The sequence below is a fragment of the Coloeus monedula genome (genome assembly GCF_965178545.1).
Source record: "Coloeus monedula genome assembly, chromosome: 2".
Lineage (NCBI taxonomy): Eukaryota > Metazoa > Chordata > Aves > Passeriformes > Corvidae > Coloeus > Coloeus monedula.
In genome coordinates, this window is record NC_138782.1 from 75,729,808 (window position 1) to 75,748,321 (window position 18,514).

Here is an 18,514-nt window from a genome sequence, read left to right on the forward strand (position 1 = left end):
GCAGTGCCATGCTAGTGAGCTCTGTGGGCCTGTCCCTTCCTTGTGTTGCCACTGGCATGACCTGGGGAGAAATGGTGTCTGTCCCCATCACTTTTCAGCCATATTAGTGCCCAGTGAACTTCCTGTGTTTGTCACCAGGTTGTTTTTCCTAGCCCAAAGCAGAAACCTAAGCAGGAGGATCTGAGGCAATGCTAGAACATCCTTTCAGTCACAGCCACAACTAGGTCACCTGCAACCAGCCATAAAGAAGCATCCTCTTATGTCTGATATCTGTGTCATGGCAAAGGGTTTCCTCCTCTCCCTGGAGAAACTACAGCACATACCCTGTGCAGTAATAATGTGTCTGATGTAAGGGCTGCTTGTAGTTGCCTTGTTACCGCCTCTGATCCTGGATTAGATGTTGGTGTATTTAACCACTTCAGTGAGACAGTGGTTTAGAAGTATTTCATCTGCAGTATTTGTCTTCTAAGGACTACATAAAAGCCACTTTAGTAAGATGGATGCTCTTGTTTTTGTATACTAACAAGTAAGTGTACCCCTGTAGAACATCAACCTTCTCACTTTTTTACTAGCGGTTCATTTGGGAGTGGATGAACGAGTTGCAAGGAAGCGATACAAATCCCTAATGTCACATTATTGTCCTTTTTCTTCATGGAATCCAAGTTCTGTTGCACTCATGGAGACTACAACTATTGTGCACATTTACCGTTAAAAAAGTGGGGGTTTTCAACAGTCTGGCAATTTCTTTTTATGAAATCTTGCTCTTCAGTTTAATGGTTTCATTCTGTCAGATACCAGTATTGTTATGGTGTTACTCTGCAGTTAAAGTTTTTATTTACTGAAATGCCTGTGCATGTGACTTGGGATCTTGAAATGGTTTCACTGGTGTTTACCAGGGTTCACTGTAGGCTGGATTTGCTTTTACTGGGCATCAAAGCAGGTTTTCTCTGTAGAACTCACAGCAGCTGAAATGACTTAGCAGGATTTTTCTTCAACATGAAATCTCTTGAGAAGAGCAAAACTTTGGATCTCAGCAAAAATCAAAATTTGGGCAATGTATTCACTCAGGATACTAAGTTGACTGGATTATCTGGAAAGTTTGTATTACAACAGTATGCAAAGTAGAATTTAATTGGCTTATCTATCACTTTGCATGAAGAGACAGGGAAGTTTTCCTTAAACCAAAATGGCAATTAAGAAATACAAACTTTATGAATGTATCAGGCTGAACTATACTCTGTTATTACATCTAATGGGTTTTAAATGACCTTAGTCATCTTATTGCTTCCTCAATTATTCTTTTCTTTTTTTTAATTTACAGTAATTACAGCTCAGCTATGATCTACTTGCATTATTCTGCTCAGCTTTTAATACTATAAAATAAGCTGAAATGCTTTTATATTGATGCAAACATTGCATTATAGAGTTTCACAAACAGATTTATGAACAGATTATTTCTTTATACTTAAAAGCAAAGACCCAACCTGTAGCTTTAGGAAAAGGGCAGACAGTACACTAAATGTTATTTTAAGATACAAGAGCTTTAGTTTCACATATCAATATGGATTCTGACTTTTCAACACAGCTAAAGTATGATACTTAAAATAGTAAGTTTGGATGACAGGTTGGGTTGTAGATATAACAAGTATATTGCTATACCTTATCTAGCCTTGATGCTTTTTCTTTCTACTAACCTCTCAACCTATTGAAAAACAGGAAAATGTGAATAAAAAGCAGTGGAGTCTTAAAATCCCATTTCCAGGTTGAGTCAGTACTACCCACTCTGTACCACCGTCTGAAACTGAGGTAATTCATGTTTGAGAAAAGTCCTCTTCTTTTACTGAGTGTGATACTCTAGGAGTTTGATAGGGAAAAAGCAATTTCATTCTTCTCAAACCCAGATGTTTTAGCTAACTGTAGTAGTCCTTTGGTGGTGACAAGCTTCTGCAGAACAGCATTTCAGGAATGTTGTTTCTGAGTTGAAAGGGAAATTCCTTATGTTGAAGTTTATTGTACTCATTCGAATAGCATCATTTCTCTTCTGGAGTAGTTCTGGGCTTTTAAGAAGAATGGAAAACTTTCCATTCAAAGTAAAATTTTTTGCAGGAACTAAAATCCCCAAACATTTCTTTATAATTAAATAATAATTTCAGAAAAGCTGTTAAAAATAAAATTGAGCTTGAAAGCTTAGTGCAGTCTTTCAACTCAGCTGCAGCCCTTCATTCGAAGTCTGTAGGAGGGGGCAGTTGTGAACTCCCTTGATGAGAACCTGATGTGCTCGATGGTGTTGGCTTCTCAGCAGCCACTGTGGTAGAAGCATTTCTGTGGCAAACATCTGAGCTCTCCAGCAGCTCCTTAGGAAAGCTGGTGAAATATTAGCCAGAATTCTGAAAGTATGTTGCATGTATTTTGCTAAAAATTCCTCAAAACCAGTCATGTTAACATGTCTGTGAACTGGCATTTTTCCACTTGGTATGCATTTTGGCTTTTCCATAGCTGTACTACTTCTGGTCACCGCCATTGTTTGAGAAAGCGCCTACAGCAATTGTCAGGAAGGCCTTGCCCTCAGGTGTTGAAAGGTTTTGTTTGAGGAGAGGAAGAATTGACATTCTATGTCTGATCTTGCAGGAATTCTTCAATGGGTGAAGCTGATAGATAACTTTGAGGCCGAGTATGAGTATGTCACCAATGAAGGAACAGTGTTCACTTTCAAGACAAACCGCCATTCTCCAAATTATCGGTTAATCAACATTGACTTCAGTGATCCAGAGGAATCCAAATGGAAAGTTCTCGTCCCTGAACATGAAAAAGATGTTCTAGGTAAGAGTTCATGTCAAGTTAAAGACCTTCTGTTCTGCTTTTTCCAAATTAATTCAGTAATTAGTCTGTTGAATGATCTTTTACAGACCTCCTTGCTTTTTTCCTGTGTTTAAACTTTGTTTAGGATTTGCAATTGAAAGACTTGCTGAGATCCAAATGATTCAGAATATCTCTTTCTCTCTCTCTCCAACATCCTGTGTGGCCCTACTGAAGTTGCTTCATCTGTCCTTGTTTTAATTCTGTGTTTGTAGGAAATGAGGGAAAGTATTTTCCTGCTTCATGTCAGTGTAATAAATATTTACTAGACAGCCAGGGATTACAACAAGAGGGACTTTGTAAGCAGAAAAAAGGGAAAGAGCAAATCTGGCTGTACTGCAGCATGCTTTGAGCAGAATTGGTGAGAATCTGGGACGGGATTTTCTTTTGTTCCTGGAATAAGAGGAGTAAACAATACTTGAAAAAAAAAAGCCTTAGGAAGGTTGAAGAGCATGGAATTGTTAAAATAGAAAAGCAAGCTCAAAACATAAATCTTTGGTTTTGATATAATTAAAATAAAGGTGTATTTTTTAATCCCATCATTTTGCAGAAGGTTCTATGAAAGCTTAGAATTAGTTTCAGATAATACAGAAAAACCTCCTCTGAGCTGTTTTTCACAGATGCTTTGTGTACATTTATGTAGTTTGCTCTCCATACAGTACAAGATACAATTATGATTTATCTGACTGACATAATTAGTTACTCAAAAATATTTTGCATTTTTTATTAATAAATTTTTATGCAAATTCCTTCATGTGTGCTACTTTTCCAGTCAAGAGCTGCTTTGTAGAATAAGTAGAGCTCTCTTTGTGTATGTGATGTGGTATGTTCATATACAGTAACTTATGTCTTTCCTCACTAAGACAAACCTATTTTACTACTATTTCAAAGCCATCTTAAGGCTTTTGTCACTTACAAACAAAAGTCTTAATTTCTGTCTGCAGTTCACAATGTGTCCTGTGTGATTTCTGCCACAACTTAGATGTACCAGTGTGACATAAATGTTGATTCTGAACATATCCAGAATTGTAGTGATGTTGCAAATGACTGGGGTCTAGAATATTGAGACAATTTTAGCAAATGGAAATATAGCAAATTAGACCTTGGTGAGGCACAATTCTTTTTTTAAGATTGTGAACTATTTGAATCAGGAACAACCTGCATCTTAAATGAAGTATGTTTCAAGTCCTAAGCAGAGAATTAATAATAGATGTAAGTGAAAAATTGCTTTCAAGTCTTAATTTTGGTCATGTGCAAATTCACTGACAGTCTGTTAAGCTATGCTTAAGTTATGAGGAGCAGCAGTTTATAAAGTGGGACCAAATTGAAGGATTGACTTGGACGTGGTGAGTGTCTAAACAGAATGGGACAGAAAGGTGTGACTGACATGAAATGTGGTTACCATGTGTGGATTTACCTGAAAAGTGGTCTAGGCAGCCAAAGGAGCTTTGACCAGTGGCTCTGTAGTGCTATCTATTCCTTTCCAGTAAGATAAATGCCAGATCTGCTCTTCACTACACTGTGGTATTTAGCTCTACTCCATTTTGGTTTCATGCTAAGGGCAAAGTCATGATGAGTTCATGTTCATGCACAAACAAAAAAAATTCATGCATGCATGAAAACATTCATTTAATAACTTATACATGACAGCCTTTACTGTACAGACTTAACAAGAACTGCGCTTAAAAAACTGAAAGCTCAGATGAACGGGTTTGCTGAGGACACTGGCCTTTAGACTGTAAACCCAACAGACATTCAGCTCTTAAACACTTGAAAGCAAACATAATCTGTCGTATCAAACCATCAGGGTGACTTTCAGGAATATGTTGTGTGTCATTAATCTTTTACCGTATTTGAATGTGAAGCCAGAATAGGCAGTCATATGTCTACTTCTCTCTCTAGCTTTTTTGGAACAGTATGTAAAGAAATTGGATTAAACTAACAAATGAAAGAGTCTCCATAAGAAGATGAGTTTTAAGTAGAACTTAATAAATCTATAGTAGATCTTACAGTAAAGTAAATTTAAATTGTTCAGTTGCTTCTTTGTGACAGACACTTGCAGATTAGTGTTGTGTCCTTAGCACCAAGATAAGGGAGTTTTATCATGTTCAGGAAGTTGTAGTCCTGAATAAATAAAAAGCCTCACTCCATCACTTGATGTAGCCAGCAAGCAAGCCAGTCTCCATGTCAGACTTTTTTAGTCATTCCAAGCTTTGTTAAGGAAGATGTAATTATAGAAATGACTGTTAATAATTCATTCTTGAAAACCTTGCAGTCAAGTGAATTTGATTTGTGTGATAAAGAGATGACAATGTAATGAAGCTCTTTCTGCAAAAGCTAAGACATTAATGATTCAGAGAGTAAATGGGTATTGCTGCTTGTCCAATTTTACTTATGTGTGGGAGTGATGTAGTTTAGCTGTATTAGTATTTCTTTATAAGCATTATAGTTAGTGATACCCTATGTCACAAACGTGTTTTATTGGGATATGTGGATCCTGCTCTGAGTGACCTGCCTGGAAGCCATAGCCTGTTCATTTCTGTGTCTTAGCTTAGATTCAATTTCATAAAAGCTGTAGTTACAGAAATAGGTTTATTTACAAGTAATAAATTCAGGATTGATAATTAAGAATATCTGCCAGTGTCCATCACTGGCATAAAGAGATGTTCCACAAAGTATCATTGTATTCTTAGAAAGACGCTACAGCTAATACAGTCTAACCAAGAAATAAACACACATGCCTTCGTGATGGTGCGAATGCCATTTAGTTTCCTCCACATATTCTTTAAGATAGACTTTTCTGTTGGCTTTGACCCTTTCTTTTTCAATAACTGTTTATAAATGAGATAATTGGGAAATAAAGGGAAAAATCAAGCATATTGCTGCAGTGAGGTTGTACACAAACTTCATTTTACAACTGTCAGCAGGGATTTCACACAGAGATGAGGTAAATTTAGATCTCTACTCTGTGAGCTGAGGGGAAGCAATAAATGACAGCTATTTTAAAATAAAATTGAAGAGGGTGCCTCAGAGCATATTGTAGTGTGATGAGACTCATTTCCTTCCCTTTGGAGTTTGTTTATAAAGTGTTAGTTTTAATTTTCAGGGAGTCTGAAATAAAACCACAGGAGAGATTCACATCTGACATTGAACTTGTGCTTTAAGTGACCACATAGCTGCAAAAAGCATGCTGAATTGAAGAGCAGCTATGAAACCATAAATGCAGACTGACCATAACAGACACTGCAACCCTAGTTCTAAGGCACAGGATAAACCTGCTGGGTTTAGAAGCTTAAATTATTCCTTTTAAGAACTGTGAGAACCCCCAGTGCACCCAAAGTGCTCAATACTGGTAGAGTGGGGTGAGTGGAGAGCAGCAGTTAGTATCCAGCCCTTTCCTTGTGACAATGAAAAGCAGAATAGATCTCCTGAGCAAGGAGGGCTGAGAAGTAAGACGTATTCCTGAATGTGTTGTAGATGTGGAGAGGGATCTTGAACAGTTCCTTGAATCTCAGTTGGCCATTTAACAAGCACAGGCAAAGCTAGCAGTGCTCCCTGTACCTTGTACACACCTGCACACCTAAACTCAGTGCGTGTAAAATGCTTCTGTTCCCTCAGCTACAATGTGCCACTCCCAAGTGAAAAATAGTATTTTTCTTTATACCTTTAACCTGCTAACTAATTCATAAATGCTTAAAGTCTGAAAGGAGTGCCAAATCCTTGATTTGTTGAAATTGGTTGAAGCTTTCCCATTAACTTTAGCATGGCAGGCTGCCACTGAGGATGGGGTCTCAGTGAGAAGACACATGCTTTATATTGTGAGGGCTTGACAACATTTACTTACATGTAAATTATTCACGTTTTATTCTGTAAATTGCTCATGCTTTACTTGCAAGTCTACTCAAAAGTAGACTTGAGTGGTGGTTACCTGTCATTTTAGTTGAGATCAGCATTGGTACCTGTTAATGTGCAGAGACGGTGAAGTTTATGGTCTCTGTGATGCCCAAAAAAACCACCATGACCTTCCAGGTCTGTCTTGCAGCTACAGCTTTGACAGTCCATTGAAATACATTAATTATTCTCACTCAACAATACATGCTTTGAGTGGATGCATAAGCACAGTGTACAGCAAGTAACTCAGCAATTCTTGCTGAAGCTCTGTGCTGCCTGGCTCTTCTAGTGTGGCGTGTTCTCCATCAGCATTTCAGCCTGCATCTGTCAAAGCATGTTTGTACATTTGGACACTTAACATGCTGTAGCTACTGTTGCAGAAGGGAAAGGTCAAAACTGTTTTAAGTCATTAAGGTTAGTGGCACAGATATTCAGTGTGAGGATTCAACCCTTTTTTCTCCTGAAACTATTTCAAAAAGTTGTTCATAGCAACATTGCTGGTGCCAAGTTAATGGCTTTGTGACTAATGACAGCTGTCAAGATAAAAAGGTTTTTGGAAAGTAGCAGTATATGAATTTCTGAAAGGTTGAACTAAAAGTTCTAGACATGGTTGAGCTCAGTTTTCTAGGCTTTGTTAAGAAGTGTATCTCCTCTAGCCCAAATTTAGCTATTGAAGAATTGTGTGCAACCTATTGTAGTCATCCAAGTGGTCACTGTAATATTCAGAGAGAACTGGCCAGTACCAAGGATAATTCTTCACACCTGCTTTCATTACTTAGGACTGCCTCCAAGTGTGTTTGTCTCTCTCTGATGCTTGAAGCAAGATGCTCAGGTTGGAGAAGGCAACCTCTTTGTGTTTATTGTATAGGAATATAAATCCTGTGCCTGATGGATGTTGGAAGTAGGTAGGTCGATAAATTTAGGTGTAACCAGGAGGGTAACTGCTCTGTTTGTTGGTATTAACTGAAAATAAACTGACCTATACACTTGTAGGAACCCAGAGTGCCGAGGATATTTCTCTGCCTGTTTTTAAGGATTCTTACCCCCCTGAACAACACTGTTTTAGCCTCCAACCTTGGAAAAAATTACCAACAGTCAGACAAGAACTAGAAAATACAGTGGTGTGAATTAGGTGATAGACTACTATGTAAGATTGTCACAGGGTGAAAAATTTAGAGGTTTTGAGCTTCTCTTTGTAGTAAATAGGTAAGAGTAAAAAATATCAAAATGGAGGATTGTTGTTGTTCTCTAAACCTTCTTCTCCTTCTACTACTCCATGTTCTGCAGTAAAAGTAGTTTGGAATGATTGGATAGAAAATTCCGCAGTTCCTAGTCGTGTTACTGAATAATTGGTAGGAAAGTGAAAATAATGTACTTTTTTAGTAACTATTGGTTAAAATATCTTTAAAAGGCTGTGTAAATCTTGACAGAGAGGCTTCACTCCTGCTTTTCTGTGCTCTATACTGTACCTGGGTCACGCTAATGGCTCTGTTCCTCTGATAAGACTTAATAAACAACTATCTGGAAGCATTGAAACTCAAGGAAAAGTCTCAGTTTATCTTTGAAACTCCTTGCAAGGACTTTTACTGGAGGGACTTGAGTTACGGCACGGTTCAGTGTCAACACTGGAGAGGTTTTGGATAGTTAGCTTTCTAAAAAACACCACTTGTGTGAGTGACACTGCTCAGCAAGTAATTCACAGTATCCCAGAACAGAGTATCCAAAATAAATGGTTCAATGGTTTATTTCTCCCCATTGTCTATAAAGGATGCCTACAGCAGTGATGTCAGGCTTAGACAGGAGATTTGAAAGCATACAGTCTTAAAAGTTTCTATGAAACAGAGGCATGCAGGATGCATCCTGCACTGCACAAGCAAAACCAAAAGGTTGACTGCTAATGCAACACACCCGACGGTATCTGTGGTTGTCAGTGCTGAGCATGGGAATAGCAGAGACTCAGCTTAAAGCTTGCAGTCAAAAACTAGCTCTTGTTAATAATTCAGCATTGTTTTAGCTTGCTGTGTATATAAGCGCTGGTTCTTAGTGTCTTCTTTTTCTTCTGGTCTTTCAAGTCTGCTTCAGTGTTTTCCTCTATTTTGATTTTTATATTTCTTTGTAGCTTCCATTACTGTAAGTTTTGGAGGCAGTTAGCAATGCATCAAAACCAGTTATAATACAGGTACTGTACACAGAAGCTATGTTCTTAAATCTCATGGAATGTTTTAAAAACATTTTGCATTGTCTTCTCATCTGTTATTTTCACCTTGCTGAGAGCATCTAATTTGTAAACTGAAGAGGTGATGGAGAGTTAATATTGCTGCTTCCTAGGCAAGTTCCTTAGTAGCAGGAATCCCCACATAAGACAGCAGCCTTACTCCTGGGCAATTGAACCTTTTTAATAAAAAGAGTAGTATCTCTTCATAAATATATGAATAATAATAAGTCAAAGTAATAATGTACTTCAGCTCTTAATGAAAAAATCCATTAAACTGAACTGCTTAATCAAATTATTAGTGAGGAAATAAAGCATCACCACAACGCAATTTTAAAATAAAAATTCCTTAATTTTTTTTGTTGAGGTAAAGCTATATGTTATATACATTTGAACTTGATCTGAGAGTGTCTATAATCCATTTTGTGAAACTTTTTTCAAGAAATTTTGGAGTAAAACTGGACATTTTAATTATAGATGTTGCTGAGAATACCAGTGGAGTTCATGGGATCTTATACTCATTGCAGAGCCATTAATTCTGCATGCAAAAAAGGTGTGTTACTGCTGAGATGCTAACTTTTTAATTCATATTTTGTGTTAATAAACCACTTTAAAATGTTGGCAAATTTGTGCAGTGACAGTGTAAAAAATATTTTAAATTACTACATGCTCTCCTTGTTTATACAGTCAAGAATGATTTTGTCTTTCAAAATACATAATTGAATAGAACTATTAACTTAAAAAGTTTATTATGTTCTCCAGACTCACTTAAGAAATTTTAGCCACCCTAGAGCTAAAATTACACATCAATTACTAATTTATAAACAACATTATGTTATGCTCTATCTTATTATTTCAGATCATGGCTGAAATTTCAGTTAGCGTCCTCTGGGGCTTTGGTTAGAAAATTCCCAAATTTAGACTAGAAGCTCATGAGGGAGTTAGAAAGTTTGAGGATAAAAAAATATGAACCATATGAAAATGTGGTGATGTTTGGGAAGAGGGGAGTAGTAAAGCTTTATTTAGGTGTTTATGAAACATGACTTCATGTGTCTAGAAAGACAAGTATTACATTTCACTGGTCCTTCAGAAACAAGCTAAAATTATTTTAAGGTCATTGAGCTCTAGGGGGTCATGACAGACCTGAAAGCATATAGTATGAAAGCATATGGTATGCTTTCAGAATAATGGGTTTTGACCTTCAACTCAGAAAAAACTTCTTACCTTAATGGAAGGGGCACATGATACAACTCAGAACTTTTATTCTGGAACCTGAATATGCAAAGATGCATTTGTAAGACTGTCTTCTTTACAGCTCTGTGAATTCAAATTATTTGGTTTTATAGGACTTTGAGGAAACTGGAAAGAGCTGTTAAGATGTGAATAACATAAAGTATCATAAAACTGAAATTCTGTCAGTTTTTACATGCTTATGTTCTAATATTTTTTCCTCCGGTGTTGTCACATTAAACTCTCCATCTGACAGTGCTGCTTTGGCATTACCGTGTGCCCCTGTCAGTCCTTCCTCAGTTTTCTTGCTCATTTGGTTGCATCTCCTCATTCTTTGCTTCCAGCAGGTAAAAAAAAGCCATTGTCCAGCACTGGTACCTTGCCCATTATTTAGATATCCAGTTTGACTTGTCAGAGAAGAAGTTGTGCATATGTATTTGGAAGACGATAAGAATTACCTCCTCACCTAGTCTTACAAACAAATAAAAATGTTCCACATTACCTCCTTCAGGATACTTTCTTTAATTTTTCACCTTGCTTGTATTTTGTCTTGCTTGTATCCAATTTGTGAATTAAAGAGAAGTTAAAATACCTTTGTTGCAAATTAATTTCTTAAATGACCAAATACTGAGCAAGATTAAGGCGTTTCAACCTTTCTCCTGTCTGTAGGAGTAAATAAATAGACTTGTCACTAGAGATCTAAAGCCAATGGCACAGGAGACAGTATGTTACATTATATATCATGGGTGAACTGGAGCTCCAAAGAGTTTCTACACTTTACAGGCTATAGAGATGGAGATTGAAATGAGATAGTTGGTAGAACCACTGAGATCTTTAGAAATTGCCAGCCCAGGTATTTTATTTTAATTGGTTTTAATATTCTAAAGTCCAGTTGAAAAATTAGGATGCCATGAAAAAAAGATTCATATATTTCTGGTAATTATTCCAAGGAACAAACTCAGGATGGGAAAAGTTCTGTGGAGCAGAAGCTCTCATTCCTGCATAGCTGCACAGACAAGGTGGGACTAGGACTAGGACTGCCAGGAGAGGCATAAAGGCAATGAACCTCTGGAGGGTGATTTGTTCCTGGGTCCTTTTGCTGGATTGAGTTCACTGGGCTGCATACTGCTCCTATTACCTTCCAGTCTCAAGAATGCTGTTTAACAACATTAGCATCTTGAATAAGTACGTGGGGGGGGGGGTTAATGGCATGATGAGAGTCTCACCCCAGAAGAGCCCTTTTCTTAGACCCAGTAGGGCTTGCTTAGAAGAATAGTCTCCTGATTACTTAAGCAATAGAACCAAGACTAATAGTAACGTCTAGGTTCTACACCTCAATGTGCAATATGGGATCACGTCTTTTTTCCTTATGAGTTTAGTTTGTATAAATTATAATGAGTGCTTTGATTTTCGTGACTTTCCATAAGTATTGCAGGCACAGATAAATGTTTTGCTTGGGTTATGCATTGAAATATGTGATATTTAAGAGCAGTTTTGATCTATAAATATCCTAAATGCGTAAGCATATTGATTAAGCAATTCTTTATTCCTGTGTCTGCATAAATTAACTTTAAGCAGCATGGTTAATGCATTTCCAGAGAATGCCAGACTTTATTTTGGGTTCATTTACAAAGATTTAAGAGTTAAAGGCAGTGCGTGTCAGAAATTTTGCTGCATGCATTTAGGTATGCTAAAGAATTTTAGGATCAGAGTTTATCTGATTGCTTTCTTTCTTACATTTTTTAATTGTATTTTCTGTGGCTTTGTTTTTGTTTTCCATTCTGTGCAGAATGGGTTGCTTGTGTGAGGTCCAATCTCCTGGTTTTGTGCTACCTGCATGACGTGAAGAATGTCCTGCAGCTTCATGACCTAGCCACTGGTGCACATCTCAAGACTTTTCCCCTAGAGGTTGGCAGTATTGTGGGGTATAGTGGCCAAAAGAAGGACACTGAAATATTCTACCAGTTTACTTCCTTTTTATCTCCAGGTAAGATTTTTTGTCTGAAGTTGTTGTTTGTTTTCCTGAGAACAGTGTCTTTCTCATTTTCTGTAGTTTAGTAGTTATTTGGTATGTCTAAGATGCAGATAAAACTGCTTCCACCCACGTTAGCAGTGGTTGTACATATCAAAATGTATCAGTCCTTGATCCATCAAGGCTAAATAATGTGCCTACTAGTATTTGAGACACCTGCATTAAGACTCAAGACTAACTTGTATTGGAGATAAAATTGTAGCATTTTCACAGTTCTTGCTTCGTACAGCAGGGATAGAAGGTGAAAAACTCAGTAAAAGATAATTGTTAATGTGTTTGATGTGATTTTTTTCACAAGTTTAAGGAACATTAATAGAAGTCACAGAAATTGTTCTCTGACAGTTTTATGATCCATTTATGCATAGCCTTATATGAGCATCCTTACTATCTGTCCTTACAGTGTTGGATTGCTGTAGGAATCTTCTTTGTACAGTTCTGCAAAGCTGGAGCTGTCCAAAGCATTACATAATACAGGTGTGGCAAAACAGTAAATATTCTAGCATTTTGCATTGGAAGGGAGTTTCTACACAGTTGTCAATCTAGTATATGACAAGAAAATGTATTTACTGTTCACTCTTTTTTTCTTCTTCTTTCTTTATGGCCCAAACAATCAATACCTAATACAAGACAGGATTCAAATATGGAGGAGCAGATAGGCTTCAGGATCTTTATCTTCTTCCAAGGATGTGTATTGTAAGGGGATAAAAAATGTTCTTACAGCATCTGACCTATGTTTTTGCTCTGTTTCAGTTAGAACACAGCAACGTTATGTTGCAAAATGGCTGTATAATAGTTTTGATAAGTTTGCTGGTTTTGCTAGAAAGGAATATGTCAAATTATCAAAATTAGGTTTCAAACTTGGCAGATAAGAAGTGTGATGAATTTCCTATTATCTTACTCTTTACATAAACAGAACTATGATGTGTTATGTTTTCAGTTCCTCTTTTAAACAGCATTCAGATTGTTGTAGGTATTGCAGCTCGAGAGTAGCTTGAGGACACTCTTGCATTTATCTCTTAACTTCATCCACCTTGATGGTTTGTAGTTCACTTGCCCACATCATGGGCCAGAAGTTGCCAGTTTTACAGGCCTGCACTATTCATCTCAGCTGAGCCAGCAGAGTCTCTGCAGCTGTGTAGGGGAAGTGCACAGATCTGTTTTAGCCTGTGGCTTTCCAGCCGGCCAGCAATGGCTTCTCTCACTGCCTGCTGGCTGCTTAGGCAGATTGTTTTTCTCCTTTTCATTCATTTGCTTAGCATCTACAAAAAATTCACTATGTCATAGCTCTGCTAGCTGGGGCAGAGTGACCTGAAATCTGGAAGAAAAAGGGAAGGTAAGAAATGTAAGTAGACTGTATGGGGATAAGGAAAGAATGAGGAAAGCAGAGAGGTAATTTTTAGGTAGATTTATGGATCCTCCTTAGTTTGTGTGAAACCTTCATTCACCTCATCGGTGGAATAATCATACAAAGGGTATGGGGCTGATCCTTGGTTAACCAGATATTCCTACTTTACTATTGGAAATCAATATAATTTGCACTTGTATTAAGTTGGATTACTGGGGTTTTTTCTAATGAGAAATAAATTAACATACTTGTGTTTAATACCTACAACAAAGGTAATAGTAAACATATATATGAAATAATGAATAAAGCAGTTCTAAACCCATATATGTTGACACCATGAAATAATTTTTGTTATTCCCTGAAAAATATGGTTATCCCTGCTGTCCACTCTGGTCAGATGCTTAGGTGACCACTCTGTCATTTTGCATTTATTTAGCACCCAGCAAAATAGTTAGAAATATTACAATGCTTTTTGATATTAACTTCTGTGGCACTAAAAATAGAACAAGAGATGCAGTAGCAGGGGTTGAATTGCATGTTACTATAACATTAGGTTGATTTGCTCTGGAAATGCAGTCTGTGACTGTGCTTCCCCTTCATCATGTGGTTTGCTAAGACGTGGCAATTCTGCCTGCTCTTTGTGCAGCGTTTGCCAATACATTACCCAGCCTAGGCAGCTGCCTGTGTGTCAAACAGCTGCTCTGCCTGTTACTGCCTGGAGTGCCTTACACTGCAGTTTTGCATCATTTTCTGGATCCTAATCTTTAAGGATAATGCTGCCTTAATGCTTCTTTGCACCTGATTAGGCTTGCTAGTCATTTTGTGATAAATGAAAAAAAAAAATTCCAGCAGATTAGGGGAGTCCTTTTAGTCCCCTGTTAATGCCCTGGTATGGCAAAAGGCTTTATTGGTTGCTAGAAATGTTAGTTTACATCTGCATTTTTTTATCAATCTCTATCTTCCTGATTTTCTAGTCTATAAAAGTGACTTAAAGAGACAATTCCCTGGTATCAGATAAGTTTCCTCATTATTTCGTGTTTTAGTCAGTATGAACTTTTATAGTTATAACTTCTGTAATAATTACTTCTGTTTCCTGAATGTATCTGTAATACACAAAATACAGCAGTATTTCAGTCAAGTCCTGCCCACCTTGGTTAACTTTATTACATTGAGGATCCCAGTAAAGTGCTTACTGCCATACCTTTTAGTGTTCTTTTCCCTAATATATGTTTTAAATTTTGCAAGGACCAGCTTGTTGTAAAGGAGAAAAAGAAAGGATAATTAACACTCAAGTTAGTTTATGTATCACATGTATCCATAGTACAGGCATGAATATTAGGATTTTTTAGTATGTTAACCAGTGTGCAAACACCACAGTCATGTTGTATGACACATACTTAAATGTTATTAGGGTTGAATGACAGGAAATACATTTTATCGTTTAAATGCAAATTTATTAGTGGCTAATTACACATCTGTGTAGTGTCTAGATAGCTGCAGTCCCTGTGACTCAGTCCCTGCTGAAACCTAGAAGTTTTATACTGTTTATAGATACGAGTTTTGTCATGTGCACAGCCCTTTGGAAATCATATATACAACTCAAGTGAAGTTGTCTTCAAACCTGCAGGATCAGGATGTAAAAGAAATTACAGAAGACTGTATTTTGTTCAGTTCCATAGGTAACCTGTGCTAGTCTGCCACAATTTCAAGTGAATGTTTAGCTCTTACTGTTACCTGGAGTCCATTTGAATTTTAATTTCAAATATTTTATCACAAGGAGAAAAATGTTGACCTGAGTGAAATTCTTGATATATTTATTCTCAGTCTGGTGGATCTAAAGGGAGTGTTTTAAAATTGGCTTTATATTTCTTTCTTCCAGCATTATTATTCTCAATAAGTGCTTTCTAACTTCATGAAAACACTTTTTTTGCTCTATTTTGCTTAAGCCCCCTGGCTTTGTGTGAGTGGTGAGAATTACTCTTTCTGTACAGAAAGCCTTTGCACCCTCCCTAGATGAAGTGCATGTATGTAAGTGTTAAATGATGTAATAAATGAAAAAATGCATCCAGAAGTATTGTTTTTTCACCCTGCTGAGTTATCTTTACCATTCATTACTCCATCACAGTGCCTAAACTGGTGTCTTTTTAATGATAGCTATGTATTAAGCTGTCAAACTTGCGCTGTATTCTGTATTTTAGGTATTATATATCACTGTGATCTGACCAAAGAGGAACTGGAGCCAAGAGTTTTCCGAGAAGTGACTGTTAAAGGATTTGATCCTTCGGTTTACCAGACAATTCAGGTAATAAACATGAACCCTGCTGTCTTGCTCTAATCACCTATGGCAGAGCTCAAGACAATTGGACTTGGCTCTTGGTGAGGAGACTTGCTTTAGAACCATACTTTGGTTTTGAACTGAAATACTATTGTAGGTTCAGACAAGTAACTCATTGTAGTAGTGTGAAGACTCCTTTGGAGGTGCCTATTACACATAGTGGAAGTGTATAAGAATTAGCTAAATTTAAGGTTCATAACATTAAGAGAAATTACTTCAATGGAAAACAGTGTAAGCTACAGATTATATGGAACAGGTTCAGGAAAATACAGCGTTCTTCACAGACAACTGCTTTGACCTCGTAACAGGTATTGTGAGTAAAAAGATTATACGAAATACACATTTTAAGTAGTAAGTGATCTTTCCACTAAACACAGCTTTGGTAAGACCCTGATAAAATACTATGCCCTGGTCACGACTTTTAAGACAGGTATGGAACTTCTAGAGAGAGTTCATGGAAATTTGTTGAAACCATAGAATCATTTAGGTTGGAAAGACCTTTTAAGATCAAATCCAACCATAAACCTAATACTGCCAAGTCCCACTAAACGTGTCCCTAAGTGCCATATCTACTTGTCTTTTAAAAGCCTGCAGGGATGGTGACACAAGCAAAATCATTAGGGTTCTAGAAAAACAGTCATTATATTGGGATTCTTAGCATATTTTAGACTTGCAATTTATAGAATAAATACTGGAGGATGGATTCATTATTTTATATGTAGGATTTTTTCATCTTCTGGTGTAAGAGTAAGAATGGAATTGAGGCTTTTTCTTTCTATAGGCAAAAGCATAACAATGTCTAGTGCCAGAAGTGGAATTTTAATAAGCTTAGCCTTGAAAAAGGTGAAATTATGTAGAAGATAAGCAACAGTGTGACAGCATGGCTTGGAGTCTTTGAAAAGAGATTAGATTCTTCTCTTAATATCTTATTTTTAATTTTGCCTCTGACATATGCACAAGGCAGATTCTCTAAAAACATCAAGACAGTAGTATGTGTGCATGAGGTGGTTGTAAATAGCCCCAGCTGTTTGTCTCTGCATCTCCAGACAGAAATAAGAGTGTGGTAGAGGACAATTTGCTGTAAGTGTTCTCACAGAGAATACGTTTTTGTTGCTTCACTCAAATTCATTAAGGGACTTCCGCAGGATAACTTTAGGGCAGAGTGAGCTGGGTAAGAGAAAGAAAACGTTCTCTGTAGGAAAGAACTTGGTACAACTGCAATGCTGCCATCTAACCCAGAAGGATAATAATGAAACACAAATAGCCATGTAATTTGAAAGGGTATAAGAGAGGTTGCTATAAATTAGAAATAATGTATTTTTCTAGTAAATCAAATTTTATAAAATAAATGTCTGGAAAAAAAAAATCTCGTTTTACACTTAAATCAATTACATTAAATCAAGGAAAAGTAGAACAGCAATATAAATAATTTCAGGAGGAGTAAAGGAGGAAGCATGCTGTTGCTATGCCCTTGGAAACATGCACTGTCTGAAGCACTGGCAGAGATTCACTGCTAGGCTGTAATGTGGTGGAAGTCAGTATCACTGTTTCTGGTTTTTTCCTTTCTTGGCTCCTGCTCAGTTCTAGCTCTAGGAAAATGTGACCTGTGTAGTTACACTGGGATCGGTGCTTATAAAGATCACTCCTGGCTCACTGGTCATCCAGTTTTGCCTTCTACCAACAAATGATCTCAGTACACCAACATCTTGGAAATTAGTTTTTGGTGTCTTTCATTCAGATCCATGGTGAAGTCTCAGCTGAGTTGTGAAAAAGGCTGTTTGTCAGGGCCAGGGCTGGGACTGCCTGCTCAAGTTTGTAGTAACTGAGCCTGTCAGTGCTGCACAGGTCAGATGGACTCCAGTCTTCATTTCCATTTGTGTGGTCTCGCTTAGAGCCTTGGTGGTGCTTCTGCTTGGAGGAGGGAAAGGGGATGAAAGGGTATCAAAGCAGGGTATAAATGGCTATCAACCTAGATGAATGCATAGCCATTTCAAAACTCGGGCAACATTGCAGGGATTTGTGAAAAAAAATCAAGAACGAGAATGCAAGAAATATACTGAAAGTAGGCAAAACCTGATTACTGTAGAAGAATGAACAATGCTGCAGAATCTATTTAATAATTTTAATTTCCATGAGAATTACTAAGTGGTAAAGGATAATGTTGCTGACTCTGTCCTAATACATGTCCTTAATGAAAGGCAGGTCTCCTGCCAAGGTTCTTTCTTCATTCTTATATACCTGAAGAAATACCTACTAATACTAGCAATTTTCCTAGTTTCGCTGTGTAGCATATATGAAACTGTAATGAGTTGTTCTTTAACAGTCTTTCAATGTAACTGGGTCAAGATTTGAACTGAAATGTAAGGTGTCGTGTATATGAAAGCTGAATTAATGGCAATTGGAAAATTGCCACAGTGCCTGTTTTTTGGTCTTTCAAATCCAGTCTACAGTATTTGGTAGAAGTTGTAAAGTGCAAGGGTGGACCAGTGAAAAATTTACTACACTAGGAAAAGTTGTGGTAGAGCTGCTGCATTTTTTGTACCTAGGGTTAAGATCTTACACTCTGACAGCCCAAACTAAGAACAAATTAGCCAACTTGCACTGAAGGGAGAG

General features: G+C 37.2%; 1 protein-coding gene across 1 annotated transcript in view; it reads left to right on the plus strand.

The window, feature by feature from the left end:
• PREP (prolyl endopeptidase) overlaps positions 1–18,514 on the plus strand; it is a 91,825-nt gene that overhangs the window by 39,853 nt on the left and 33,458 nt on the right. The window contains exons 8-10 of the mRNA XM_082302535.1: positions 2,629–2,820; positions 11,979–12,176; positions 15,765–15,868. Of these exons, the coding sequence (XP_082158661.1) occupies positions 2,629–2,820; positions 11,979–12,176; positions 15,765–15,868 (494 nt within the window). The remainder of the gene's footprint in view (positions 1–2,628; positions 2,821–11,978; positions 12,177–15,764; positions 15,869–18,514) is intronic.